This window comes from Eublepharis macularius, chromosome 9, assembly GCF_028583425.1.
Source record: "Eublepharis macularius isolate TG4126 chromosome 9, MPM_Emac_v1.0, whole genome shotgun sequence".
In the NCBI taxonomy this organism is placed as follows: Eukaryota; Metazoa; Chordata; class Lepidosauria; order Squamata; family Eublepharidae; genus Eublepharis; species Eublepharis macularius.
Window position 1 is genome coordinate 1,395,058 of NC_072798.1, and position 16,371 is coordinate 1,411,428.

General features: G+C 57.9%; 1 protein-coding gene across 1 annotated transcript in view; it reads right to left on the bottom strand.

Annotated features, from left to right (window-relative positions):
• SHANK3 (SH3 and multiple ankyrin repeat domains 3) overlaps positions 1–16,371 on the bottom strand; it is a gene marked incomplete at its 5' end in the record, with an annotated part of 319,560 nt that overhangs the window by 77,500 nt on the left and 225,689 nt on the right. Inside the window, 2 exon segments of the mRNA XM_054988523.1 lie at positions 1,498–1,580; positions 12,616–12,691. Of these exon segments, the coding sequence (XP_054844498.1) occupies positions 1,498–1,580; positions 12,616–12,691 (159 nt within the window).

A 16,371-nucleotide genomic window follows, 5' to 3' on the forward strand; every position in this document is an offset into this window, starting at 1 on the left:
TGCCCTTAAAGAGAACAGAGAAGAGCCTGCAGGTGCAGAATGCAGCGGTCTGACTTCCCTAGGGTGGGGGACTGGGACCATAGTCTGCTGGGGCTAGAGCAGCCGCGCCGCCGACCAACCTGCTTCCGGGTTCAACTCAAAGCGCTGGCAGTAATGCTCAACGCTCCTCTTGCCTTGGGTCCTCAGACCTGACAAGCCGCCTCCTTGGATAACAGCCCAGGTGCTTCTACTGGCAACTCACGCCCAGCCCCAGGTCAAAACAGACGGTGAGAAAGGGCACCATTCCAGTGCCGGGAGCTGCCTTATGGGATCTCCATACCAGAGGGGTTGTGAAGACGCCCACGCCACTCCGTTTTGACAACGGTTGTAAGCCCTTCCCCTTTGAATCAGCAGTGGCAGAACTGAGCCATAGGAAAAGGGGGGGGGGGTATTTTCATAAATAAATAAATGTTCAATAGCAGAAGGCTTGGAGGAGCTGCTGTTGGGGGAAACACCTGCTTTTAAAGTAGGCTTCATTGAACTTTTTACTGAATTTATTACGCGGTGTTCTTCCAGGATGGAAAACAGCCTTTTATAAAGAGGCGAAACCCAAACTCTTTAGGATACGTCCTGCTCACGAGATGGGCAATCTGCTTCCGCTGCCCGAGGGCAGTCATTCTTAGCCCTGCACGTGCAAATGCGTCTTGAAGACCCAGGAGGCCAATGGAGCACCCACCCCACCCCCCTCTTCTGAGAGGCAGGCAGGCAGGTCTTCCTTAGAGCCGGGCATTACCAGGCAGGAGCTCCCAGCCCGGCAAAGGCAAAAACGGAAGAAGAGGTCTGACCTTTGGCAGGAGGCATTCCTTCCCCCACTGCCCAGAACCATGGGGGGGGGGGGAGAAGGGCACTTGCCTGCCAGCCCTGGCTCCCTTTAGCAAAGGAGCAAGAGAGGCGGGTTGAAAGAAAAGGACTGAAATCAGGGCTGGGCTGGGAATGGCTCCAACATATTTGAACAGCATCAGCCACCCAACCCCCCCCCCAGCGCATCTGGCAGAGGCAGCTGCAAAGTCTCACCTGGCACCCCCCCCCCCATGCTGCTGTGCCCCCTTTCCCTTGCAGGACTTCCCTCCAGGTAGCTGGGACACCAACACCTGCATCTGCTGCAGCCTGCTCCCAAACGCATCCCCTCCAGCCCACCCTTCCAAAGCCATTCTCTCCCTTCGGCACGACCCCTCCCTCCCTCCCTCAGCCCCCTCCTCACCGCCAGGGCTGCTCCCCTCCCCCGGACAGAGAGCCCCCTCCAGCTCTGCTCCCAGACACAAAGGCACGGTCTGGGGGAGAGCTGGTGCCCCCCCCATGGGCACAGCGGCCCCCTCTCGGGGCGGGCTTGCCCCCAGCCCCCTCCCTCCCAGCCCCCCGCCCCGCCCCGCGGGTCCAGGAGCCCTGCAGGGGAAGCGGCGGCGGCGGCGGCGCAAAGGCGCGCGGAGGGCGAGGGCGCGCCCGGCCCCGGACACTCACCTTTGGCCCCTCGCAGGACGAAGCCGAAGCCCTCATGCTCCCTCTTCTGCAGCACGGCCGCCTTCTCCTCGACGATGTAGTCACTGGGCAGGAAAGAGCACAAGAGGATCAGGCTGGGGGGGGCGGGCAGCGCCATGGCGGGCAGGGCAGGGCAGGGCAGGGCGGAGCTGCCGCGGGGTCGGGCCCCCCGCTGCCCCCCGCGGTCACCTGCAGGGGGAGGGGAGGGGAGCGGAGGGGGCGGGCAGGCGCGCCGCCCGACCGATCCCGCGCGCGCGGGGCTCCCCTGGGCGCGGGGCCGCCTTCGCGGGGGGGGGCTTCGCGTTGGAAGGCTCGGCTCGGCGGGGGGGGGGGGGCGGGAGCGGCCGCCTCACCTGCGCCGCCCCCCGCCTGTCACTCAGCCCGAGGCGGGCGGCGGGGCTGCGTGGTCCGGTTGGAGGCCGGCGGGGCCATGCACGGAGCCCCGCCCGGCCGCGCTCGCCAAGAGACCGGGCAGGGGGCGCGGCCCGCGCGGGGAGGGCGGCAGCGGGCAGGGCGGCGCTCCGGCGCGCGGCACACGCGGCCACAGCGGCACCGGCCAGGCTCGCCCCCGCGGCGGCGCAGGCACAGACACACCCCCCGCGCGGCGCGCGCACACGGCCACGCGCGGAGACCCGGGGCGGGCCGCCGCCTGCAGGGGTCCCTTGCCCGGGGCTGGGCGCCGGTGGCGGGCGGGACGCGGAGCCCGTCCGGGGCGGGAAGGCTCGCGGCGCGTCGTGTTTCTTGCCGCTTCGGTTCTCTTCCCGCAGAGTCCGAGTGGCCGCGGACGGGGGGGGGGGGGGCGGCGGCGCGCAGGCACGCGACTGCGCTGCCACCCGGGGCTTGCGCGGGGGCCCGAATCGCGCGCACCCTCAGAGCCCGCGGGGCCGCCTCTGCCCCCTGGACAGATGAGACGCGGGCCCACGAGCACCGTCAAGCCCAACTGGGTCTCCCGGGCCTGAGCGTCCAGAGCCGGAGCTCCCGTCCTCGGCTCCAGGGAGGAGGGGGGGGGTCCCTGAGCCCGAAGAGCCCTCTAGCTGACCCCCCCCCCTGCAGCCTGCAGAGTATCCACATTGTAAAGGACCAGTGGATCGGGCACCGGACTGTTGAGAAGACCCTGCGGGCTTGGCCCGGCGAAAGGGGCTTTCGAGCAGCGATCCGGCTCTTCGGGGACTTGTAGAGCCCGCGCGGGGGCGGGGGGGGGGTCCTCAGAAACCTGGAGGTGCGTCTTCGGACCAGTAACGTCACTGAATTCATTTCAAATGGAAATTGCACATTAGTTTGTATCAAGCTATTTTACTCGTTGACATTGAGGGTAATTATTATGCTAGGAAATAAGTCTGTCAAGAATGACTGGCTGGCTGGGCCTGGGTCAATAACACCTGCTCTGGGGTTCTTTTAACGTCCCAGTCCAGCCCCACCCCCAAGGGACACCACTGCTCAGCCCCTTCAAATATGTCAGTGGTCCTTTTGGAAACCTCAAGTTCTATGGTTGTTGTGGGTTTTCCGGGCTGTATTGGTGCTACGCCGGACTTTTGGTGCTACACCTCTGAAGATGCCAGCCACAGCTGCTGGCGAAACGTCAGGAACTACAATGCCAAGACCACGGCAATACAGCCCGGAAAACCCACAACAACCATCGTTCTCCGGCCGTGAAAGCCTTCGACAATACCTCAAGTTCTCTTTTGGACCATCTTTGCTCCACTGAATGGTGGGTTCAGTATGGACCCTTGTATTCTAGTATCAAGAGAAGGGACTTCCTCTTTACTCTCCCCCCAACACACACCTGTTCCTAAATGTTGTTGTCATAACATAAGCAAGACGAAAACAAACCCAAGTTGCTGCTCCACGAGGCTCAAGCATTCACCAGGAGGGAGAGAACAGAAGGGGGGGGCAAGCAAGGCCGGCCAGGGGCATGGGCAACCAGCTCCCCCCAGGACCTGCTCTGCTCAGGGAGGGGATCTGGCTCTGAGCTTCACATGCAGAAGGTCCCTGGTTCACTGCCTGGCAGCTCCCGTTTAGTTATTCACTGACTAGTTAGTTAGTTATCTATACCCAACTTTTCTTCTCAATGGGCTTACAACTCCCCCCCCCTCTCCATTTTATCCTCACAACAACCCTAGGAGGCAGGCTGGGCCAAGACTGGTCTTCCAGTGAGCTTCCATGGCAGAGCAGAGATTTGCACTCGGGATCCTCCCAGACCCTAACCAGGCACTCGGACCCAGGGGTCCCCAACCTTTTTGAGCCTGCGGGCACCTTTGGAATTCTCAGTGTGGTGGCAGCAGCCGCAAGAGGTGAAGCCGGCACGCAATGGCTGCTGCAGGAGGCGGAGCCACTCACAAAATGTCTGCCGCAGCTTACATTTAGTCACACAGTGACAATCACTGTGTTGTGGTGGTGGCAGCTGCTGCTGAAGCGGCATTCTAAAAAACTGCACAGCCAATCAGATCTCTGAAGGCCGATCAGAAGTTCTGCTGGCCAAAAGGCCCACCTGGCCCCACCCACATTCTAAAAATACTTGGCAGGAAGCAGAGAAGGGGTCGGTGGGTGGCACGGCGCCCGGGGGCACCCTGGTGGGGATCCCTGCTCTAACTGCCACACCACACTGCTCAGCGGGCAGGTGACGTGAAAGACTTGCTGCTGCCAGTCAGAGAAGATGATGGTGACCCTGACAGACAGAGGCGGCTTCAGGCATCATCTTGTGCGACCTGAAATGTCGCACAGGTTTGTTGCCTTGGCTGTGGCTGCTGCTGCCCCCTCTCCTTGCCCCACCAGTGGCTGGTAACACTTTCAACAGGAACCTTCGAAAGTATGAAGCCTGCAGAGGCAAATATGCCCCCCCCCAGCACTGCCCGCTAATCCAGTGACTAGGCTAGAAGGCCTCTGAGCTAGCCTTGCCCCACATGGAGAAGAACAGGGCAGCAGAGCTGAGGAGCAGCAGACACCCAAGAGCCGAGCGCCCGCATTTCGCTCCTTTGGCGACGCCCAAGATGCCTCCTCCAACCTCGTTCCTGCCCCCAGTCACTTGCTGGAGCATTCTGCGGGGGGGGGGTGTCGCCTGGGTCCTGAAGCAGTGAACCCAAGAAGGGTTTCGTCGCCAGACTGCTCAGGTGTTCCACGCAGAAATGCAAAGCTGTGTCAGTGACGCTGCCAGCTGAGGGCCAGCCACTGGCTGAGTGGAGGAAGGCAGAGGCACGGCAGCCGCGCCAAACCCATCCCCGAAGCATCCTTTCTTAAGCAGTCAGTACAAGCACCTGGGAAGCATTTGGGCTGATGCAGGATCTAAAGCCAAGCCTCTGAGAGGGAGGAACAAGATTCCTACTCGGAAGATATTTCTACACTGGGAGGAATGAGGAGTATTTCCTTCCGTCTGTCCTGAATCTACTGTGCTTCTTTGGGTGCCCTTCAGTTCCAGGATTTTGGGAGAGGGAGAAAAAGTTCCACCTGTCCTCTCTACCCCATGAATTATTTTGTAAACCTCTATCATACCCCTCCACCCCAGTCTCTTTTCTAAACTGAAAAGTCCCAGACTCTTCAGTCCAGACTCCAATTACCTAATCGTCTTGGCTGCCCCCCCCCCTTTGCAGGTTACAGTCTTACAGGTATCAGTTGAACAAAGAAGCGGGCCTGGGGATTTGTTTTAGTTTCACATTTGCAAACAAAACGTGTACAAGTTACTTGCTCAACTATGTTCTCGCTATTCCATCCTTGGAAGAGGAAACTTTCAAAAGCCAGGTAAGACACCCAGAGTGTCTTTGAACAACTCAGTCTAAAAAGTAGACAATTTTGAGACATGTATTCTGATGAGAAATTTCCTCTAAAGCTCACACAAGTCCTCAATCATCCCACCAGAATGACAAATTGGGAGGTTTTGATGTGGTCATAAGGGTTTCATATAACTGAGCGTATATAAGAAATTCCCCCCAACACACCCTCGAGACTATCTAACCTTTCTGAACGTATTCTAGCGAGATTCTTAAAATTGTATTTTATCTTTAAGATCCAAGATAGGACAAGGAACAATGTGCTTATCTGTTTCTGATACCTTTAAGCGGTAGAAAAGAGCAAGAGTCCAGTAGCACCTATAAGCCTACCAAAATTTGTGGTAGACGATGAGTTTTCATGAGTCACAGTTCATTTCTTTGGGTACCTCAGAAAGCTTCTGTCACAAAATGTGTTAGTCTTCTAGGTACAACTGGACTCTTGCGCTTTTCTACTGCTACAGACAGACAAACTCGGCTGCCCATCTTGATCTGATACCTTTGACACATGGAACTGTTCTGTGTACCATGGTGATTTTTGTATATTTAACCATTTCAGAATTGATTAGACTGGATTTCTATAAAAGTCTTAAAAGACAACGAGGAGTTAGCCATGTTAGTCTTTAGTAGCAAAATAGAAAAGAGTCCAGTAGCCCCTTTAAGACTAACCAACTTTACTGTAGCATAAGCTTTCGAGAACCACAGCTCTCTTCATCAGATGCATCTGACGAAGAGAGCTGTGATTCTCGAAAGCTTATGCTACAGTAAAGTTGGTTAGTCTTAAAGGGGCTACTGGACTCTTTTCTATTAAAAGACAACATGGAGTGATTATTGGCTGGGATACGTCGTTTTCACCTGACACCGGGAACAAAATAAACCTCTGACATCGGTTCCGCCAGAGGGCTGCTTGCCTGTAAGAGGGAGGCTGTGGGAGAGAAAAGCCATTTCGATGCATCTCTGTGGTTCAGTGCTTAAGTGCTGCTTTGAAAGAGACAAAGAGACTCTTCGCTTCCATGTGTCGGTTTTGAAAGCAATGCGCCCCCTGCAGGTGAGATAACATGATGCAACAGCTCTTCTGTACTTCCTACAGTTCTGAAACGTCCTTTTTGAGATACGGTGACCAGAACGGCGCCCAGTGTTCCCAGTGAGGCCTCTCCATAGATCTATACAGGGGCATTATAATATGGGCTATTTTATTTTCAGTTCCTTTCCCAATAACCCCCAGCACAGAGTTTGCCCTTTTCACTGCTGTGCACACTGGGTGGACATTTTCATAAGGCTAACCACTGTGACCCCAAGGTCTCTTTCCCTCTCGGTCTCCCCAAGTGCAGGCCCCAACATCGTATTGTTGAAGGTGGGAATTTTTGTTCCCGTGTGCGCCACTTGACGCTTGCCTGCGCTGAACTTCATTTGCCACACTGTTGCCCCCGCTCACACAATTTGTGGAGATCCACAAACACGGAATGTGGAAAGGCAGGCTCCACCCACCAGACAGCAAGAGCCGTGGGTGGCCAAGCTACAGGGGGGGGGTAGCTTTCGAAAGCAGCCTCCGTGCTGGCCTGGGAGGGAGTGGCCCTTGGCCCTAAGAGGAGTCCAGAAACACGGGAGGGCACCAACCCACACCCTGGGATCTCCCGTCTGGAGGGAAAGGGGCCGTTTGGGCCAACAACAGATGTTTGCCATACTAGCTTGTTAGGACTTGGCTACGTCTATGGGATTACAAAACGGATTTCATTGATTTGGGACATTATACTTCACCTTTGTGCGATTTAAATAGCGGAACAGCATGGAATCAGTAAAGCCAAATACAGAACAAGACTGTGGTACTTCAGCACTTTAAAAGCCAGAGAGCAGCCGCCGCGGAGCAGACCCCAAAGCCCCATGCCAAGTACCTGCCAGCCACACCCCCGCCATCACGGCAGGCGGAGCCAGGACCAGGAGCCACCGCATCCTGCCCAGGCTCACGGGGACTCAGGACTCAGGACCTTGGCTGCAGCCAGGATTGGTGCAGGACGGCCTCTGTGCAGGATGGCCTTTGCCTGAATCAGCCCATCGGTCCCTCGCTCAGGCTGGCGGCGGTCTTTCCCATCACTGACGACTTGATTCCTTTTTAAACGGCAGACGCCAGGCAACGCAGCCAGGCCGGCCAAGCGGGGGCTCTGCTACTCGCCACAGCCCCCTCCCCCGGTCTGAACGCTGCCAGCCACGTCTTTGACTAATTGGACCTCCCAAGGCTCTTCCGAGTCAGCCCTGTCCGGTGCCCGTGGCTGGAATCCAAGCAGGACGTCCTCCGGGCCAGTGTGGCTCTGCCCCGGGGGCAGATGCGTCAGGCGAGTGTAGCAAAACAGAGCCCGGAGGAGCCCGGTGGCACCTTAAAGGCTGGCCACATTTTTTGTGAGCAGAACTCATTTCTTCAGGGCCGAGGAGGAGGCGGCGGCGGAGGGCTGGGGCAGCCCTTTCCAGGAACGGGACGCGGGCACTTCTCACCTAGACACCCGATGGCCCAAATGCTGGGCTGATGCTTCGAGGCCGCGGCTGGAGTGCGAGGCGTGGGGAACACCTGCTGCTGACCCCGTGCCGAATCCACCTGTATCATTTTGGAAAGCTGCTAGTCTAGGACGACATCATTGTTTCCATGGAAACCGCACCAGGGCTCTTCCAGAAGCAGCAGGCAGAGAGAGGAAGACTGACAAAAGAGACCCCCCCTGCCCCATCACTCTGCTCTGGGAAGAGGTGGGAGTGGCCCAGCTGAGACCAGGCGCTGCTGTCGCCCTCCAGAGGCCACTTGAGGGGCTTCTCTTCTGGTCCCCAACGCAATGGGGGAGCCGTTCACCCTCTGGCTTTAGAGGGACCCCATTCAAAGGCCCCCACCACAGGGCTTCGCGTGTGCCTTTGTCAACGGTGGGAGGTGCACCCATTGTCAAAGATGCTGTTGGTTGCCTCATATAGGCCCACCAGGCTTACTCGAAAGCAAGCCCACCTCTCATAAGCCTGCCGCATTAGGAACCCTTCTGCAGCCAGAGCTTCTGCCAGAGCTTGGCCACTGCCGGCCTGGATTCTGGCAAGGAAGCAGCAGCTACCCCGTGCAGAGTGGCAGGGAATGGTGGCCGAGCCCACTGGGAGCTTTTCATTGGACACAAAAACCACTCCACGAAGCCTCACGGAGGAGGCCGGGGGCTTGGAACCTCCCCTGGGAAGTGCACAAGCCCTCCCTCCTAGAGCCACATGCGTAGGAGGCTTCACTTCTGCACCCTCGCTGGGGGTGCCCAGTGCCAACACACAGCCATGGCTGCCTGCAGCACCTTGGCCAAGGGGTGGGACTGGAGGCCTCACCCAGGATGTCCACAGCTGGGAGCCGATGCCACCCTCCACGGAGGGCAAGACATAGCAATTGACTGTGGTTTTCCCCAGGGAAGGGGCTGACAGATGGGCAGGGGAGGGCCTCAGAGTCAGGAAAGGACCACAGGAACCCATTGCTTTGAGCAAGAAGGGAAACAAAGATGAATGAAAAGAAGAACTCAAAGAGCAGGAAGCCAAAAGCCCTTCAGTCAGTTCAGCACACTGGGAGGAGGCAGCCCATCTCCGAGAGAATGACCCGTGGGCTGTCGCTTGGCTTGAGAAATTGGGAGTTTCCATCCATTAACTGAGGGAATCTATTGATGCATAAAACCAGCCATGTTTGTCCTCAGGAGATGCAGGAATCAAACCCGGTCCTCCCCTTGAAGCCAGCTGGGTGACCCTGGGCCAGTCACAGCTCTCTCAGAGCTCTCTCAGCCCCACCCACCTCACAGGGTGTTTTGTTGTGGGGATAATAATGGCATACTTTGTAAACCGCTGTGAGTGGGTGTTAAGTCATCCTGAAGGGCGGTATATAAATCGAATGTTGTTGTTGTTATTATTATGTGGGGTATGCAGGGAACGGTAGTGGGTGTGGCCCTGACCCTATCCAATCACGCCTGCCCTTGTCATTCACTGGCGATTATCGTTCGGCTTCTGCGACCACTCCCCTCTCCAAGACAGAAGGACAGACGGATTCCCATTCTAGCTGTATCCGGAGAAGTGAGCTATGGCTCAGGGAAGCTCATGCGCTGCCACAAATGTTGTGAGTCTTCGAGGTGCTCCTGGACTCTCGCTCTTTTCTGCTGCTACAGACAGATTAGCACGGCCACCCCTCCTGGCCAAGGGTCCTGGCCATCCCCCCTGCAGTGCCCCCCCCGCATGAGTGTGCATTGCATCAGAGATGGGGCCGCGGGGGGCTGACAGCCTCTTGGCAGGCCCCGCCTGAGCAGCAGGGAAGCACAGGAAGTCCTGGGACTTCTGCCCCCATGGGATGCTTGGCAGATGTTGGCAGGCCTCTCTGTGTGACGAGCAATGACAGCTTCCTGAAGGCCATCTGAAGAAGGCCAAGAAGTCTGGCAGTGCCCTCTCCGTCAACGGCACACACGGCTGAACAGCTGGTCCTGCTGCTGTGGCATGTGGGAAATGTCCCCTTGCAAGATGCACCAGGAGCGGCCAAGCAATTCCCCCCACCTCCAGGTGCCGCTCTGAGGGTAGCGAAAGCAGCTTGAAGCCATCCCCGTTGTTTTAAAGGACGGGAGGCATATCCACGGAAGGCCTCTCTTCGGCCCAGCCATGTCCCCGTTGGCAGGCCTAAGACTTCTCTACCAGACCCTCCAAAGGGACAGGCAAGACGAAGGGTCTGGCTAGCTGCAGAAGAGCAAACCATTCCTACTAAAGGTGACCCCCCCTCCCCAGGAAGTAACGGGGGGGGGCAGCTGGCTGGAGTGGGACGTTTGCTCTGGAGCAGCTGAGCCAGCAAGCCCTGGTGGGGGACAGGCAGACGGTAAGGCAGCTGCTGCGCCCGTTCCCCCAAGGCTGTGCTTTCAAGGAGCGCCCCCTCCCCTTTTGCGGGGGGTCCCCTTCACATTGTGTTTGCATCATCTGCTGAAAGTCTCGCAGGATCCACCGAGCGCGTGGTTTGGCCTGCTGCGGGTGCCAGGACGTTTAGACGGAAGCGTTCTCCGCCGACCCCAAAGGCTCGCAACTTGACGGAAAGCTGATTTCCCATCACCTTGTGCACAGACCCGCAGGGTCCAGCACCTAGCGCTCCATCACCAGCTTCTCTTGTCAACACTACCAGCAAATCACTCTTAAAAAACAAAAACACAAGTTGTCCTCAGGCACAGATGGCCTGCAACCAGCCTCTCTTAATCTCTCCTGCAGGGTGGCTAATCCATGCACCCCCCCACCCCAAACAAGCCCTGAATTAACGGATTCCCGGCTCCCTCATTTCCTGTCCTGATCTGCAACCATTTCCCTGCAGCCTCCGCCTCACCTGAGCTTCCCAGCTGGGCTTCCTGCACTTTTCCAGCCCTCTCCCCCTGCAATCCTGACCCGTCAGCCCGATTGTCTTTGGGAAACTCTCCCCTGTGGCCTGGCACAGACCCACTGCTTCCTGCACAGAAAACAGAACCGTGGCTGCAGATGGGAAATGCCCCACTAATCTGTTCTGCGTTAGCATCGGGGAAGGGGCCTCGCCCCCTGTGCCCCTGTCCCAGCCACACACAAGTATTGCACTTGGCGGCCGAAGGCTTTCCTGCCGCGTTTTATCTGCTGCTCCGAATCACTGTTGATGTTTTAAAATTGTTTCACTGGCCTTTGCTCCTTGGGGTTTTTTTATAGCTAGACCGTGGAAGTCACTGTCAGCCTTTTTATGGAAAGCGCAGGCTATAAATGTCCTCTATATGCCAACACTGGAGTGATGCCCCCCTCAAGAACCCACCCAGGGCCTACCACTGTTGCATTCTGTCCCTGCCACCCCCCAGGCTCTCTGTTCCAGGCGTATCAGCCTCCTGGCGAAGAAGAGGGGCCCAGGCGAAGGCCCCTCCTCCACACAGCACACAGCAGCAATCCCCTATGCTGGAAGGGTACGTGGGTGCCCGGAAAGCGGGCAATCGTGCCACCACTCACCGCACACTGAGGGCCTTGCTGCTCTCACTCTCCCCGCGAGGGCCGCCTGCCTGAAGTGCGGCTCAGAGACTGCAATTTAAACTGCTCTTGTTCTCAAGCAGTCTGGAGCCTCCCCTTAAACAAGGTTATTAAGTTGTTGATCTTTCCACTCCAGCAAAATGAGAGCAGTCGGAGAAAACGTTCCCGGGCTGGCCGACGTCCGTTTCATCATGCTGGCGCAGTTAATGGGACCCCCCCCTTCTGTTTGTTTCAACGGAGAGCAGAGACAATCTCCCCAGTCAAGGCACCTGCCCGCCCGTGGCGCTCCCAAGCTGCAGCTGCAACCCCACTTTGTGCCGCGCCCTCCACTTCTCCCCCTGACCAAGCCTGGTTCCAGAAGCAACACTCGCTGCTCCCTCATGGCGGCTGGGGATGGGAGGAGAATTCAGGGTGCTTCCATGACCAACTTGAGGGGACGGCTTTAGACGTGCTATTGGCACGGAGCTCCCCGGTGCCTGGCACTGCCGCTGCACCACTCGTGAAGACCCGGCTCCCTCTTGCCACCATTCCTTCTGCATGGACACTTGTCCAAAGTTGCTACCCTGCCCAACCCAAACGCCAGGAGCAGAGATCTTCCCAGACTCATGGCTATACTGCACCAACAAGCCCATCCCTTGCCCTGTCGCCTCTGGTCTCCAGCCCGCGGACTGGGACCTTCGGTTGGGCAGGAGCTCCGGCAGAACCGTCCTGTTTTGCTGTTTTTAGGAAGGACTCGCTGCTCTTCCGCCTCTGCCGAGAGCAAGGGAGCTGTGCTGCCAGCCTCCCTCTGCCTGCACCCAGAGAGGAGCAAGCAAGGTCACTCCGCGGTGGACTCTTCTCAGCACAAGCCGGCATCCCCTCCCCACCCAAAAACCCCTCCTCGTTTCTTCTGCAGCCCCCGGGCCAGCCACTCCCGCACCCCTCTGCCCGCCAACGTGCTCGCAGTCAGACATTCTTGACAGGTGACTCTGACGGCAACAGACTGCCGGTCCCATCCTTGCAGCCCGCCGGGCCCCGTGCTGCGAGACTGGGCACTGAGGTGGGTCCCGTGAGCTCTAGGCTGCCCTTCCAGCACAGCTGCTCACCAACCCTTTCCGGGAAATCCACGGCCCTTGATGAGGCACGCAGGACGCAAACGCCAGTGCAAGCCCTCGCCCAGCGAACTGCCTCATCCTCTCTTCTGCTGCCTTCCAAACACAGGCCTGCCTCCCAACAAGCCACGCACCTCTCTGCTTCCACATACTCGGCAAGGACCCTTCCAAGGCACGGCACAAGAGGGGCCGCCTCTCCCCATGGTCTACCACCACATCGCAACAAACCACAGGATGATCAGGGCAAGAGGCAGGGAGCGTACCTGTGAGATGTGAAGTTGTCATAGGAGCCCACGGTGTAGTGTCGGAAGAGGCGCTTGGTCCTGTCTTCTCTGGTTTCTGCAAGGGAAGAGCAGAGGGGTCTCAGCGCCCTGGGGAGAGAGGAAGGGCCCACGGCCAGGCAACGCAGAGGCTCTCATGGAGCCCCCCCCCCCCTTCATGCCGCACGCTCATTGCTCCTGCACATTATAAACACACACAGATGCTCATGCAGTCTTCAGAGGTGGTAAGATGGGGGGGGGGTTGAGTGTATGCAGCAGTGGAGGCCTGGTGGAGGCGTCCTGTGATGGCTTCACCAGGGCTGCTCAGGTTTCATTACTGTATCCCCACAAAGCTTCCAGCACTGCACTGAGCGTGGTGCTGCGATGGAACGAGAAGGAGGCACACGACAGATTCTAAGGCCAGAAGAAGTTGAATTGTACCCCGCTCAACTCACACTTCCCCCCCTGAAAATGGTCCTGCAAAAAGGGCTGTAAACAAGCCCGGGTGTGTTGCCACTTGGGGGTGGGAAGAACAGTTCGTGGGATAGGAGGCCGCAAGCAAAGCCCCCAGAGGGGTCTGCAGCGGGGGCTGGTTTCCTGGGGGAAGCTGCCCTGCTAGGCTGAAGCAGGCTGCCACGTTTCCATGGGGATGGGAGAGGGAGCCCCGTCCCCACAAGGGAGCCGGAGCAGATCCAGTCCCCAGGAAGCCTGGGCAGGCCTACGCAGCTCCTCCAGAAAGAACTGAGGAACCTCCACACGTGGAGACTGAGCCTGCAAACGTAGAATGGCAACTGCAGGGAGCACCTGCCCCAGGGCCCCAGGAAGACCCTTGTCTCTTCTGCACTCTTTGTCCCGGAGCTTAGGAAGCCCTCTTGACCCTCCTCTGCACCAGGCCAGGCTAGAGGGGGCACCAGTCTTCATGGAAAGAGAAGAGGTCGAACCGGCTTTTATGCCAAGGTGGCTGCCGCCGCCGCCGCCGCTCCTCCCTCATACACAGCGACCAGAGGAATGGCTCTGCAGCAAGCGCCTCCTCTCCTCCAGGCTCTGTGCCCCCAGTTCCCCCTTTTCACTCCTTTTGAGGGAAGATCCAGCCCAGCTCCAGGTGAACGTCCAGACAGCCAGAGGCCACCGCCTAACTGCCGACACGGAATTACTGGCCCGTGGCACGCTGACCAGCCCTTGCTGCCTGCCTGCGGTATCCCGGAAGCAGCGAACTCAGGCCGTGCACACGTAGGCCCATAAGCACCACCCACAAACACACCTAGCTTGGATATATAAACCCGATTATTTATAATTTTCATTTGCTCTTCCCGGCAACACAGGCAGCGGCCAAGCCAATGACTCAAAGGAGTCACGTGGCTTCTGCAAAGAAGGGTGAGCCCGAACGCACAGCTCGGCCACAGGGCCCTGTGGGTACTTGTTATGCTCCTTCCTGCGCTACAACATTGCAACTGGCAGCTGCCAACACGAGAGGGCGGGGGGGGGGAGATCTTCTGCACGGTACAGGCTGGTGCCAAGTCCTTGTGCGGGCATCGAAAGGGGTTTGGCGAGGACTCGGCGGGATCGGTTCGGCCAAAGCCGGCAGGTGTCATGTTTCCTCATCGCCAGCAGGTGGCGCACTTCTCCTGCTCAAGGGAGGATGAAGCCTGGGAAGCGTTTCGCCTGCCGCCCCACCGGCGCTCGTCCCCGTAGCGCCAAGGGAGGCCAGCCGCCGCCGAGGCCGGGAGGGCAAGTGGGGCTGCCCTTCAGCGGCCTCTGCAAAGCTCCTTGCAGGCAGCAAAGTCAAGGCAGCCCCAGGAGCTGTTCCGCTGCATTTGGGAGGCTCAGAGAGACCCCCTCGGCCAGCCAAGGCCCCTTTGCGGCAGCTCCCTTTGCAGCCAGAAGGCGTTTATTTCCGGGGGAGAGGAAGCCAGACTTTCTCCTGCTTGTGACCCCTGCTCTGTGACCCCACACGGATCACGGACCCTCAGACTGCTCCTCTGCACGAGGAAGGAGGGAGGACGCTGAACGCTTTCCGTGCAGAGGGCACGCCCCTTGCAAAATGCAGATGCTGCCGCCGTCACAGCCTGGAAAACTGGGCGAGCTTTCCAAACACGTGCTTTACCCCACCCCGCCTCCATAAGTATCCTGGGGAAAAGAAATACTTTGACATCTCCCTACAGAAATGTTAACGGCAAACCTTTTCTGGCCAAGCCAGAAACACGCCAGTGGCAACCCTCCAGTCCAAAAGATATGCTCCGTTCCCACCATGCATCCGTCTGAATACAGACACAGATACACATGAAAGGCAGGGGCGGGGGGGGGGGTGATCCCACGGTACTTGTAGGTGTGAAAGGTAAGCACACACACAAACACACATAAACCACTCCCCCCCCCCTTCTCTCACACGCACACCCCATTTGGAGTGCAATTCACTCCATCACAAAACCGCCTGGTGGTCATTTGGGACTCCCAGGAGCAGAGTGGGGACAGGGGAGGCAGGCACGGAGATTCCCAAGCAAAGAGTGGATTAAGCAGGCCTAGCAGGACCTGGCAGTGGCTGTTTTCAGTGCAGTCCAGCAAGCATGCTGTTGGCAGCGCCTTGCAGTGCAGGAGTGCCCCGGGGAGTGGCCACCCAGCAGGCTCTGGTGACAGCCCAGCCCAAGAGAGCCAGGAGGGTGCAGGAGGGTGGTGGAGTGATGTGGTGACATCCCCAAGTGGCACGAAGAGAAAGGAAGAGGGCCCCGGGCACGGCTGGGCAGCCACTGGGCACCTTTCTCCTCCAGCATCCGGCCTGGCTTCTCTTGGTCTTGCCGTTGTGTGCCCTGAAGCCAAGAAGGGTTACTCAGGCCTGAGAAGGACCTCCTAGTGGAGACAACAGCTACAGCAGCGGCCGAGGCCTCCGCAGGGCTCCATCTCCTGCCACGCTTGGCTGATCTTCTGCCAGGCCTGGTCGCTGCAGCTCTGGGGAAAGCCGACTCTGGGGAGCCAAGGAATTAACAACACACTTGTTGGCAAAGGGTGCTTTGCATCTGGAAGGGAAGAGATTATTTCCCAGAATCGCTAATTCCCTTTTCAAATGGGAAGCGCCCCCCAGCTGAGCGCTGTGGGGATGGGCTGGGGCACACAATGGCCAAAGAGGCAGAACGGCCCACGCTCAAATCAGGAGACTCTCGGGCTGCACAGAATTTTCGAGAGGTTCAATTTTTCACCGCAAGACTTGTCATTCCGCAGATGGTGACAATTTTTGCTTAAAACCTGCCCAGTATATTTTCATCCTACGCTTCACCCAAGGGGCTCAGACCCCTCCCCTCCAGTGCCAGGTAGGACACGCGGAGAGTATGTCAGTAGCCCACACGTGTCAGGTTCACATCTGCACACTTTGACACACTGACACCGCACAGGTGTCAGGTGCAGACAGAAGCACAAGGACTGCCCAGTGGCCCCACAACACACACCTTGCGGCTAACCCTGACTCTTCCCCACAGATTCAATACTTTTTTTTAAAAAAAGCCTTTTTATTTCTGATTTCCAAGTTTCTTACAAAGCAAGGAATAAACTAATGAAAAATAAAAGAAGGCCAGAATATCAAAGAACCGACAGTCACTTATTACGGGAACTTGCAAAGATCCTCCAGGTTCCCTGAAGAACTGATCCCAACCACTCATGAAAGAACTCAACCAGTTTATTTATGTATTTTACAAGTTGGGCCTAAAGGCCCCGAACTGCAACAACTCCAGCAGCCGTTTGAACAACCACAAGCTCTGCTTCTTCCCAGGC